This window comes from Ictidomys tridecemlineatus, chromosome 3, assembly GCF_052094955.1.
Source record: "Ictidomys tridecemlineatus isolate mIctTri1 chromosome 3, mIctTri1.hap1, whole genome shotgun sequence".
In the NCBI taxonomy this organism is placed as follows: Eukaryota; Metazoa; Chordata; class Mammalia; order Rodentia; family Sciuridae; genus Ictidomys; species Ictidomys tridecemlineatus.
In genome coordinates, this window is record NC_135479.1 from 144,723,545 (window position 1) to 144,736,119 (window position 12,575).

The window sequence follows — 12,575 nt, forward strand, 5'->3', positions numbered from 1 at the left end:
GAATCACTTGCTTTCCTGCTCAAGCCTCTGTGGCTTCTCCCCACACTGACATTGACACTGGACCCCTTACAGAGGCCTTCAAAGCCCTGCTGATCTGCCCTAGATCTGCCTTATAACCCTCCTCACATGCTCTCCCATGGGGGTCATGCCCCCCCTTCTTGTTTTCCCTTAAGTGAGACCTTGGGGACTTCACTCTGTGTTCCTTGCCTAAAGACAAGCTCTCCCCTCAGCCCCACACCTGACTCATCCTCACATGCTTCACATTTCCACTCAAAAGTCTCCTCCTTAGACAAATGCTTTCTGAGCAGCTCAGCCCATGACTGTCCATCCTCCCACCACCTCTAGGGCTTAACACTGTCTTATGTCTGTCTCCTCCACCCCCACTGCATGGAAGCTCAGGGACACAGAGGAGCTTCACCCTCCCCACTGCCAGCATCTAAAACCTTCCCTGCATAGGTCTACACTGAATAATTGGGAGAATGGGTGAACACCATGTGTCTTCATTAGCATCATCATGAAGTAACACACACCTGGTATAAAAATATTGTGTAACTCCAAAAGATATACAGGATATAAACTCACTGTGTGCTAACAATGGTTAGTTATATTGTATTTTTTTCCCTCTGTACTTAAAAAATCCTATTAACTTTAAAACTTTTATAAGAAGCATTTGACCATAAGTGAAACTGTTTTGTTGTTGTTGTTTTTGCCATGGTGTACCCTGAAGCATGCTGAAGCCACTCCACTAGGAGAGAATGTGTGCAAGTCAGGCCACTGTCTGATTGATACTCAAGAGCCTAATTCTGAAAAGACATAGGGGTCTGCCAGCCCCTCCAAAGTAAGATAGGCTTCCCCCAACCCTTCTAGGCCTTTCTAAGCACTTATAAACCAGAGGATCAAACTCATTTCTTTACCTTCCTGAAGTCTGTTCTCCTAACCAGGTTTTCAGGATCTATGAGTGAGGGTTGGGGATGAAGGGATAAGGTAATCATGGAAGGTTCCAGAAAGGGGTAAGATGCACCTGGGCCAGTGGTACTCTGTGTCCTACTTTCCCTGTGTTTCCCCACAGCATGGAAGGGCAGACAGGCTGTTTCACAGAGCAGAGTATGCATAGTTTGGATGCTTTCCTTAAATTCTTTAACCAAGTGACTCACTCATTTTAATGACCTTCAAAGTACCTGTGGCTGGGACACTCCAGGTGGAAAAGGGCCTCTGGTTAGAGTCTTGGGATGGACCCCATTGTTCCCATTCTGGTGGTGCTGTCCCCTATGTTATTCACTTTACAATGCCCAAACTTTGAGTTGAGGCTCACAAACAAAAATTACGCTGTCCCCCTTTTCTGATCTCCTGTTTCGAGCTGGGGAAATAGAAACTGAGCTATGAGGCAAGGTCCAAAGCCCTTATCTCAACGTTTGCCAATGTGTGACTCTGAACCTCTGGACCTTGGTTTCTGCAGAATAAAGGCTGTGAACTTCATTGTCTCTACCACCTAGAACAGACCTTATTTTCTATGATTCGATTAAGGGATGATGGGGGCGTTTTAAGAAGGCAGGGGAGGTATATGACACTTAGAAAACTTGAAGACCTGTTTTTTTCAATTCCCATTGTTCAGGAAGTTAGATCTGATGTCTTAACCAAGAGAGAACATTTTTAGCAGGTCATGGCTGGGGAAAGGCAGTGGGGCAGGATTGAGGAATGAGAGAAGGCTTAGTCTCTTGACCCTGCCTTTTGGTTTTAATTGGAGAGACTTGGGCCCATTAAGATGCTTTATGCCTTCTAACCTACAGAGGTGGAGAACGGGCTAGAGGCTGCAACCCCTTTCAGATTGAATTTGCCTGTGTACATTCTGCTTTAGCATCAGGCCGATGTCAACTGATGTGTGGTTGGTGGCCCCACCAATATCATGTATTGTGCTTCCTAAGGATGTTCTTACCCAGAAAGAGCAGAGGTCCTGGAATTAAAAGGGTAGTTAACATGTGGAGCCTTTTTACCCTTTACGAGTCAAGTTTAGGAGGCAGTGTTGTACAATGGGAAGAAAGTCTAATAGTCTTGGATTGGAATTTAGCTCTACTGACTTCTGAATATAGTGAAATTAATCTTTCTTAGCCTTATTTCTTCTTCTGTAAGTTGGAGCTGATGGCTGCCCCCAGAGGGTAGTGTAAGGATCAGCCCAGCTACTGGCAAATAGCAGCTAGTGAGAGGAAGCCTTGAAAGAATTTAGGTTGAGCTCAACATCTTAGAGCTACTTACAGAGGGAAACCTGTAAGAGAGAACGCTTCCTAACTTGACTTCCAATTTGGCAATCAGAACCAAGAAACATACGTATCACACATGAGGATAAGTGCCTTGAAAACAGGACCATGCAGTGATTCAGGGCCCTCTTCTGTGGAAAGGAGCCATGGTCTGAGCCCTGGAAAGGCTCTTGGAAGCCAACACTGACACCTGCCCACCTCCACAGAGCTTGAGCCCTGAGGCTCAGTGAAGAGCGGGGATGAGACATGTGCTTGCCCTCAGGGAGCTTCCCCACTAGTGGAGGGGACCCAGGTCTGATCTCTAATATGGTACTGTCCAATTGAGATATAATGTGAGCCACATGTGTCATCTGAAACTTATTAGTAGCTATATTTTAAAAATCACTTGAAATAATTTTAATAGCATATTTTATTTAACTCAACATACCCAAAATATTATTTCAATGTTTAATCAATGTGGAAATTCTTAATGAGATACTTTACATTCTAGATTCAGACTAGCTATATTTCAAGTGCTCAGTAACCATGTGGCCAGTGGTACTGTTTTGCTCATCATAGTTCTGGAAGGTCCCATCTGGGGATAAACAAGGCTTAGATAGAAAATAAGATGAGAAATCCACATGAATGAACAAGGTGGACCTGGAGAGTGACCTGGAGTATAGGGTAGAGTGAGAATAGGTGCCCAATGCTGGATGTCCCCCATACCTGGTGGTAAGAAGGTCCTTTGCATTTGGGGGACAGTCATGTCAGGTTTAACTTTAAGGACATGTGCTCAGGAGCCCAGGAAAAGCCAAGTTGGCAGGTGCAGAGGAAATCTGGACTACGGGTGGAACCTTCCAATGTTGCAAGATTTTTCAGTACAAATATACGAATGCATGCATCACCTGGGCAATCTCATTAACCCCAAGATGCTGGTTCCATAGGTCTGGAGCAGAACAGTTATTTGTTCATGTCTTTTCATCCCCACTGCTACCATCCAGGTCCTAGCTGGCAATATCATTGCTTATCTGTTGCAAATGCTCCCACTGGTCTCCCTGCTTCTGTCTATACCTTGCTCTAATGTCCATAATGCTATTTAAAATATCTTTCTAAAATTTCACACCAGATTTTATTACTTCCCTCACTGTGGATCCTCCAGTGATTTACTATTGCCTTTGAATTAAAACCCATACTCCTCAACCAGACCCTGCAGGTGTGAGCTGGCTCTTGACCTCTCCAATATCCTCCTTGCCTACTCATTTCCAGCCACATAGACCTTCCAGCTGTCACAAGATGCCAAGATGCCAAGGTCTTTCTCAGCTGGAGCCATGGCCCAGGCTGCTCCTCACCTCTCTCCACCAAGAAATCCTGCTCATCCTCTAGATTAAAAAGCACTGCTTTGGGGAAACTGTCCCTCATTACCGTAGGTGGCTAGCTTAGGATCTTTCCCAAAGCACTCAGTTCTCACCATTCTTTATGCTTAAGCTTACTTGTGTCTAAATTATACATAAGTATTACTCAATGTTTTTCTTCCCCACTAAACTGTAAACTCCACAGAGGCAAAGATGTATGTCTTTTTGTTTTTTAATCAGCTACTGAATGCATACTGCTGAAACCTAACACAGGGCCTGAATCATAGAGGGTCTGTCCCATAGTAGGAGCTCAGTAAGTATTTGTGGACTGCCTGTGTGGCTTTCTTGAGGACCTCATCGATACTGAAATACTGATTCAGTTCCTAATATATATAAGCATTAGCCAGAGCTCCTATAGGAAGACTGGTACTTACAATGGAAGGTAGAGTTAAATCTGAGCCTCAAGAGAAAGGCACAGTGATTCCAAGAGGAAAGAGGAGTCAGAAACTCTGCAAAAATAATATCCACACACATGGAGCAGTGACCTTTAGTTTTAACTTTTTTTTTTCACTCGCTTTTTTTTTTTTTCTTGAATATCAAGTTTAATGTTCAACCTGGAGCTCTGATCCAGGCATTTCTCCAGAGGTTTTCTTAAGCCACTGGCTCTAAGTGGAGTCAGTACCACCCTCTAGGGGGCACTTAGGAGAAGCACTTCCCCTGGGTTGGGGAGCTGCTGGGCAAGCACAGGGTGCAGGATGTGCTCACAGCAGGATCTCTCCCCTGTTCCTTACAGTCCTACCAGACACAATCATGTAAGTCAGTGGTTCCTTAGTCCTAAATAACACCAAAAAAGGTTTTCAGGAGGTTGCAAAAATATGCCATATGATTTAAGAAAGGTTCATTACATAGAGGGAAACTTAAAAGGAATAAAGTTATAGCTCAGAATTACTGAAAAATTTACTCTGTGCACATTTTCTACTAAATCATATATATACAAAATTAGTTTGTATTCTTATATATATGTAGAACACAGTTACTATGCTGTTGTCCTGTATTATTGCCTTGAAAATATGGATAAGAGGAGACTTGAAATTCAATAGGTTTAGAACTAAAGAGCATTAAATTGGTGGAGACACATGAAATGTAGGTGTCTCATTGAATTTTTTTTTTTTTTTTTTTGGTACAGGGATTGAACCCAGGGGGGCTCAACCACTGCACCACATCCCCAGCCCTTTTTGTATTTTCATTTATTTATTTATTTTTAGAGACAGGGTCTCACTGAGTTTCTTAGGGCCTCTCTAAGTTGCTGAGTCTGGCTTGGAACTCATGTTTCTCCTGCCTCAGTCCCCAGAGCCTCTGGGATTATAGGCATGCGCCACCATGCCTGGCTCAGGGGATTTTACTGTTACCTTACATATCTTAAAAACTTTGATGTAAGGTGCTGAATCTCTATTATAAACAGAATGCATGTTAAAGCTGGTTATTTTGTGGTTTTATCTTAACATTTCTCCTCTATGACCTCTTGTTATTACTTCTCCTTTGTTCAAAGGGTTCATGGAATGTGTGCTTTAAGGTATGGTAGGATTGTAAGACTCTTTCCTACAATATCTCCTTTTAAGGTTATTTTCTTCTTTCTTTTTTTATATAACATCTGCTCTGTTGTTTACCCTAGCACTATTTTTATTCTATTTTCCACCTGTATGCTTTCATTTTTGTCAACTACTTGTACAGCATGGTTTTTGATCATTCACCTTTAAATCCAAACACGCACTATGAGCTGATGCAAACTCTGAGCATTTCCTGGTCTTTTCGTGTGTCTGAGCATGTACATATTGAAATAGTCACATGTGAACAGTTACATGTTGAACTACAGGGGATGATAATTTGCTTTCCTTCTATGTCTCCATATTTTTATTAAGGTTTCACATTTATTTTCTTTTTGAAATCATATGTATGGATAATTAGCAGTGAACTTTGATTCTGGATGCACAGGGACACTACTAAATGTTGTAAGAAGTGGACTTTGTTCTGATAGAGTGGGAGTACTCTTCTAGGCAGGCCGTAAGAAACATGAAGTTGGCTCACAAGGCAACTGCTTCCTAGATTTCCGGAACACTCAGGGTCCACTCCTGTTGGCCTGGTATAAGCATCAGTTGTGCACATTGAGAGAGTGTCTGCCTGCATGATAAATTATGTCACTGCACCTTTTAAGAAGAATTTCTCCTCCTCAGTCTTGACCACATTATTCATCTTTTGAGCAGTATGTTCTGTTTGCACTCCATCTTTCCATATCCTTTGAAGGAAAGGGCCAGGTTTAATTTTATCCCTCCTCTGTTGAACTTTTCACACCTAAAACCTGATAGGCTTTCTCTTTTACTCATCCTTGAAAAATCTAAGCCAAATTGTTAAAATACCTTCAGTGTCTTGGTCTTTTCCTTGCCAACTTGACCCTGTCTTCAGTCCTCCTAACTCACCCTTCTATTTTTGACCTTCTACTTTAATCCCCTTTCCGCTTATTTTTCAACCTGGCCTTCCTGTGCTGCCAGATTTTCATACTTTTGCAAAATTAATTTTGCCTTATCTGACAATTTGCAACTTAAATTTTTTCCTATTAATAGGCCCTGTTAGTTACTTTAGCCCAAATTCTCTTTGTTTTGATCTTAACTCTCTGGTGTTAACTCACATTAAAATAAGTGTTCCTCAGTTCCACTTTTAGCTGGCTGCTTTACATGTTGCCCTTGAGTTATGCCATAAATTGCTCTTACTCAGACACAGAAGCACCTCTAAATAGCATTCTTTCGCAAGTCTATAGAGAAATGCCACCTTTTTTCTTTTCTTTTCTTTTTTAAAGAATTTTGTTCTTTGGATTATGAGTTTCCAAAATGCTCAGTCTAATTTTTTTTAACCTGTGGTAAAATACACGTTAAAAAAAAATACCCTTTTAACCATTTTAAGATGTGCCATTAAGTTCAGTCACAATGTTGTGCAACTATTACTACTGTCTAGTTCCAGAACGATTTTTATTACCTCAAATGGAAATCCCATACGCATTGAGTTTTCTCTCCTCCCCAAGGCTCTGGCAACTACTGATGCCTTCTTTCTCTATGGATTTGCTTCTTTTAAACATTTTGTATGAATGGAATCCTACAATATGTGGCCTTTGTGGTCTGTCCCTTCACTTGGCATACTTTGATTTCAGTGTTCATTCATGTCATAGCATGTATCAGTACTTCATTCCTTTTTATGGCTTGTGTGGATAGATGGATTTTGTTGATCCTTTCATCAGTTGATCAGTCTGATTTTTATCCTATATCCTTTTTTACTCCAAGATGATATGAGTGGCACAGTAGTATTGATAGGTGCAATGAGAGCGTTAGTAGGGCCTGTGTGGGTAATGTGACTGTATGGAGCATGTGTTGGAAGCCCTGTCTACCCTCATTTAGGTGCCAGATTTTACTTTCTCTGTCTCTTACCCTCCGTTTTTTTTTCCCTTTGTGACTAGTTCGTGTTTCGTTTATTTATTTACTGTGATACTTTTGGATTTTGGAAAACACATCTGAATTAAATTACTGAGAGTCCAAAACAATCACAATAACTATCATTTTGATGTCTTTTCTATTGATTATTTTCTTGTGTTTGGTGTTATATTTTTACCCAATGATGATCATCTTGAATATATAATTTTGTATGTCACTCTTTGTTCATAATTTTTTTTTACAAAGATTTGAATACCTACAATGTGCTGGGGAATGTTCTGGATAATCCTGATGAGTGAATAAGAAGTTCTGGTGGGGTTATGGCTTGAAGGCTTATGGGCCTGTAGGAGATATTTAAAGCTATGGGGCTAAAATTCCCTAGGAGAGAGTAGCAAGAGCTGAGGAAGTGCCCAGGGCCAGCCCTAGGGGACCCCAGCAGCTTAGGCTAAGGAGAAAAGTGGAGGGGGGGGGATGAGAAATCTGGAAAAGCAGGAGAATCTAGAAGAGAAAGTGCCCTAAGGGAGTGGCCTACATGCCAAATGGTACGATCATCCAAGTGATATGGGAACAGAGGATTAACCATTGGGTTTGACAAGATGGTAGTCAGGTTGGAGCTCAGTGGAGTGGTGACGATCATAACCTGTTTGTAGTCCACCAGGAGCAAATGAGATACTATTTTAACATATTTCTGCATGTTTCATTTATTCTTTAAAAATTTAATGGAAGAACAAAATGTGACTACATTTTCTTTGTACTGTGTGACATCTAAGTACAAATAAGACCAAAATGCACATCTCTGTAATTTCTATTTTTATTTTCTATTTTTAGCATTTTCTCCTTTGGAGTCCCAAAAAGGGAGGTTCTGGTCCAAGAGCCGAGAGTTTTTTCATTTTGTTTTGTTATTATTGTTGGGTATTTTGTTGTTGTTGTTGTTGTTGTTGTTGTTTTGGTACCAAGAATTGAACCCAGGAGCACTTAACCACTGAGCCACATCCATAGCCCTTTAAAAAAAATTAAAAATTGTTTTTTGAGACAGGTTTCACTGAGTTACCTTGGGCCTCACTAAGTTGCTGAGGCTGGCTTTGAACGCACAATACTCCTGCCTCAGCCTCCCAAGCCACTGGGATTACATGTGGGCGTGCGCCAGAGCTCCCAGCTCAGAGCAGAGCATCTTTAAAGTTTGATTTTTACTTGCTCAAATACTTTCCAGAAGGACTGAATGGTTTACCTTTCTCTTGCAGTGTGTGAGGCCAGCTTTTTTTTTTTTCCTATATTTAACGTCTAGATCCTTCAGAACAAGTCTCTCTTTTATCAGTTTAGAAATTCTTTTAACCTTGAACAGAGAATGGAATGACAAGAACCAGATCGCATTATGGAACAAAAACTAGACCAAGCTCACTGAGTATTATGTTAAACAGAAATGCATGTGTAGTCCTCTCCAGTCATATGTGATGCAGGTGCTTTATGTTGATCTTTATGTTGCAGGAAGTTCTGGTGAAACCTCAAAACAGGTGTGGCTGAGGGATGTACTCAGCCATGGTCTTCCTCCTCCACTCCTGCATTCCTATGCAGTCATATAAATGTGATCTGTGCAAGAATTTAAAGAAGTTTACCCTTTTCGATTAACACTCTGAAAATTACCCATTGTGACTACCTGCTCATATCACAAAATGACTTACACCCTTTCCTGCATGCCTTGGGTAGGCTTTTATGAAAATTCCTTGCTTGCAACAAAATTAGAACAACTTCCAGGGTACTCACCATCTTAAAAATATCCTCTCTTCCTCCTCCTCCGTATCATGTCTCAAGAAACAAACAACAACAACAACCAAAAAAAAAAAAATCAACCCACTACTGCATAGTTATTTCCTGGTCCCATTATGAATTGTTTCTCCCCAGCTATAGCAACTGGATAAAACCAGCTGACCCCAGCTGTGTTCCTGAGTTTGTTATTTAACTGCTTCCTGCCCATTCAGGGTTAGCAGCACCTGATGTGGCAAATTCTCAGCCAGGACTGGCAGTGCCAAGTGGAACAGCATAGTAAATTCCCTGGGAGATGCTGGCCCCACTGTAGCTCATCTGCAGTGACTTGTCTGTTTCATTCCAGCTTGTTGCTATTTGATGGGCCTTCCATGGAAGGATGGAGTTTTGGTTGTGTCTGTCATGAGTAGATATGAAGAGAGATATGCCTGGAAATCTCCCTTCTCCTACACTGGGTCTGTACTGGAGAGGTCCTGGATCACCACGGATAATCCCCAATGGAAGATCCTGAGTTACACCTCCAAACTTAGCAGAGTGGTAAAATGTTCTAGAACCTAGCAGACCTGAGTAAATTCCTGCACTGTTCCTGGCTCTGTGAACTTGTGTGGGTAACTTCTTTCACACTTTTCTCAACCATTTAAAAAATAGGATAGTGTAGTACCAGCCTCATTAAGTTATTGCAAGAAATTCATGTGGTAATGTGTTCATGCCCACAGTGACTCTACACATGCTTATGTTACCATCATTGTCTCACCCTGCCCCTGTTGTTGAATCTTCATGTCATTGCTTCATGTTGGTGGCTCCAACATGACTGTTCAGCCCTCTTTCTGTTTCACTTCTTCACAGAGAGTTTTGGGAAGAAGCGTGATCGACCCGTTGTTTCCAAAACCTTGGGGTAAGTTCCAGGATGTTCGAGCCAGATTCAGGGTTGGGTTGGGTTTTTCTGCTGACTAGACCAGCACATAGGTTGTAATTATTAAAGGGTGGGAACCTAGTGAAGCGAATCTTTCCCACAGTACCTCCTGACCTGGGTAGCCCACTTTGACTGGTCCACTTGCTAAATGGTAAGGAAGTGGGAGGCATGGCTATAGTATGCAGAAAACTCTGTCAAGGCAATAATCAAAATATTTAAATGCGTAGACTTAGAAAGGGCAAGTAATAGTAGTTTCTGTAACAAAGAAGCCCCAAATTGCAATGGCTTACCACAGGGAAAGCTTTTTGTCCCAGGAAGGGGGAGTTCATTTCACATATACTTGAGCAGGTGGAGAGTCTTGCATATTCTCTTCCAGCAGCCCAGGCTTCCTCCATTTTATTGCTCAATCTCCTGGGATCTGCATCTAGCCAGTGGTGTGGGCAAGAAAGAAGGTGGAAAACCTTGTGGGAGGTTTCTATGAGTCAGCCCTGGAATTTGCAACAACACCTCTGCTCATGGTCATTGGCCAAAACCCAGACTTTGACCAGAGCTCAGTTGAATTCAGGTGTCCCTAACTGCAAGGGAGACTAGTAAATGAAGTGTAGCTGCAAGCCCAAATGGTACAGGAAATAGGTTTTGGTGCCATACATTCTTCCAGAAGTGGCAGAAGAAATTGTTTAAGGTCTAGAGTCTGGTAGGCTACCCTTGAATGATTTCTGATTACAACTTAAAAGATTTGGAACAGGTGGAGGGAGGAGGATCAACTTGCTGCCTTGTGTAGGACTGGATTTTCTTGTGATCTCTTTCCAGGGGAAGATATTCAGCCTCAGCAGGGTCTTGTCCTAGCATCTGGGGTGAGTGTCCACCAAAGTTTGCTACCAAGCTGGGCCGAGCAATGGCCAGAGAAGGACAGATGGGGCGATTCTCTTGCAAGATCACTGGCCGGCCACAACCACAGGTCACCTGGCTCAAGGTGAGATTTCATCTTCCCTGACTCTGACCCAGGCCAGGAGGCCCTGAGAGCTTGGCGTTAGACCCTGGGACTACTGGGAGTCTGTCACTTCAGACAGTTCCTTCTGTTCCACCCGTAGGGGGTTCACAAGGTTCCTTTGTATGCTTGATGACGATGCATGGTTTCGCCCCTCTTTGTGTTCTCTCCTGTTGCTCTAATTCTTGTGCTCAAGAAATATCATGAAATTTCTGAGCAAGACGGACCTGAACACCTCAAGGGTGGAATAGGAAGTTAGGATGGTAGGCTTGAGGTCACAGCTCCCTGTGTCACAAAGCATGTGGCACTGGACAAGTCATTTGATCTCTTGGAACACTGTTTCCTTATCTGTGAGGTGGGAACAATACCACCCAACTCAAAATGTTGTGGAGACTCCATGTGAAAGTGCTTCATAAATCATTCAGGCCTGGGTGAAGGGAATGCAGTGGCCAGCTCGGGGTGGGGGTGGGGTGGGGGGGGATGTGGAGGCAGGACAGCAGCATTGGAGTGGGACAGGCAGTGAAGAACAAAGGAACAGCGGGGGTCAAGGCCAGGGAGAGTAGGTTTCCTGGAGTTGAAACTCCTGGATAAAGATGGGTGTTAGGACACCTTTTGCCTACTTCCTAATTCTTCCACACTCACCCTGGGAAAAGCATGAAGGGAATAGGAAAGCAATGAAGCACCAAAGTAAGGAATATAGGGCTCCCTATCTCAAGCTAGGGCTCCTTTGAAACAGTTTCCAGTGCCTTCTCCAAGCTGGACCCAACACCACACCATAGACACAACCTCAAGTCATGCCCTCTGAGCACGTTCACAGAGCCCTGAGCAGAGGGCTGTGCCGCCCAGTATCTGTCCCACAGGATTGACAGGAGGTGGGAGGACAGTGCCTAAAAGGTGAGCAGACTTCTGTGACCAAGCCACCCTTCTGCCACCCACAGGGAAACGTCCCACTGCAGCCAAGTGCCCGTGTGTCTATGTCTGAGAAGAATGGGATGCAGGTTCTGGAAATCCATGAGGTCACCCAGGATGATGTGGGCGTGTACACGTGCATGGTGGTGAATGGGTCCGGGAAGGCCTCCATGTCAGCTGAGCTCTCCATCCCAGGTAGGTGCGGCACTATGCAGGGGGACCCCTTCCAGGTGTCCGAACACCCCCCACCCCAGGATGCTTGCTCATTGCACATCTGATGTGTATACATGTGGCACACTTACCCATGCATCCCCAGGGGCAGCGTCTTTAACAGGAAGAAAAGGAGATGGGCCTGCAGTACAGTTCTGGCCCTAGAGGAAGATGCTCTGAGCTGGGTGCCCATTTAATTTGTGTCCCTACACATGACCCCACCCCTTTGTCTTCAGTTCTTCCTTCTCACTCAGACACCTTTTTTGTACCTCTAATTGCCAATTAGAAGAGTGGACATTGCTAACGTCTTGCTATCACCCCTGCCTAAAACTTAACTTGTTACCTACTTTGTCCTTCAAACCAGATGTTCCCCCAACTTAACTCTTTCTCCTTAGTATCCCCATTTTCCTTTCCACCAGACTGGACATGTTAGCATCCCATTTTATCCCCACTCTTCCTTTCTAGAACCATCAGCCTTTGTCACTTGTTCCTTTGAGATCTGAACATGTGTCCTCCTTACAGTTCTCTTGGTTCCTCTAGGTCCTCTAGTCTGGGGAAGCCAGAGCATGTGGATGGGAAGGGGTGGACATCACTTCATTGGGCATGGCAGCCAATGGTCACCAGTTTCATTAGTCATGGAAGTTGGCTCTGGCTTGAGGATCAGGAAGGCTGCTTCCTTCTTCCTCCCTTTTTTCCCTCTTCCCTTGGGTGATTTTTCTCTTTTGCATCTCCTTC

The 12,575-nt window shown here is 43.3% G+C and overlaps 1 protein-coding gene across 8 annotated transcripts in view; it reads left to right on the top strand.

Annotated features, from left to right (window-relative positions):
- Positions 1 to 12,575, top strand: part of Mylk (myosin light chain kinase) — a 246,743-nt gene that overhangs the window by 114,014 nt on the left and 120,154 nt on the right. For all 8 annotated transcript variants that reach the window (XM_078044102.1, XM_078044103.1, XM_078044099.1 and 5 more), the window contains 3 exons: positions 9,667 to 9,715; positions 10,544 to 10,706; positions 11,660 to 11,825. In XM_078044102.1, the coding sequence (XP_077900228.1) occupies positions 9,667 to 9,715; positions 10,544 to 10,706; positions 11,660 to 11,825 (378 nt within the window). The remainder of the gene's footprint in view (positions 1 to 9,666; positions 9,716 to 10,543; positions 10,707 to 11,659; positions 11,826 to 12,575) is intronic.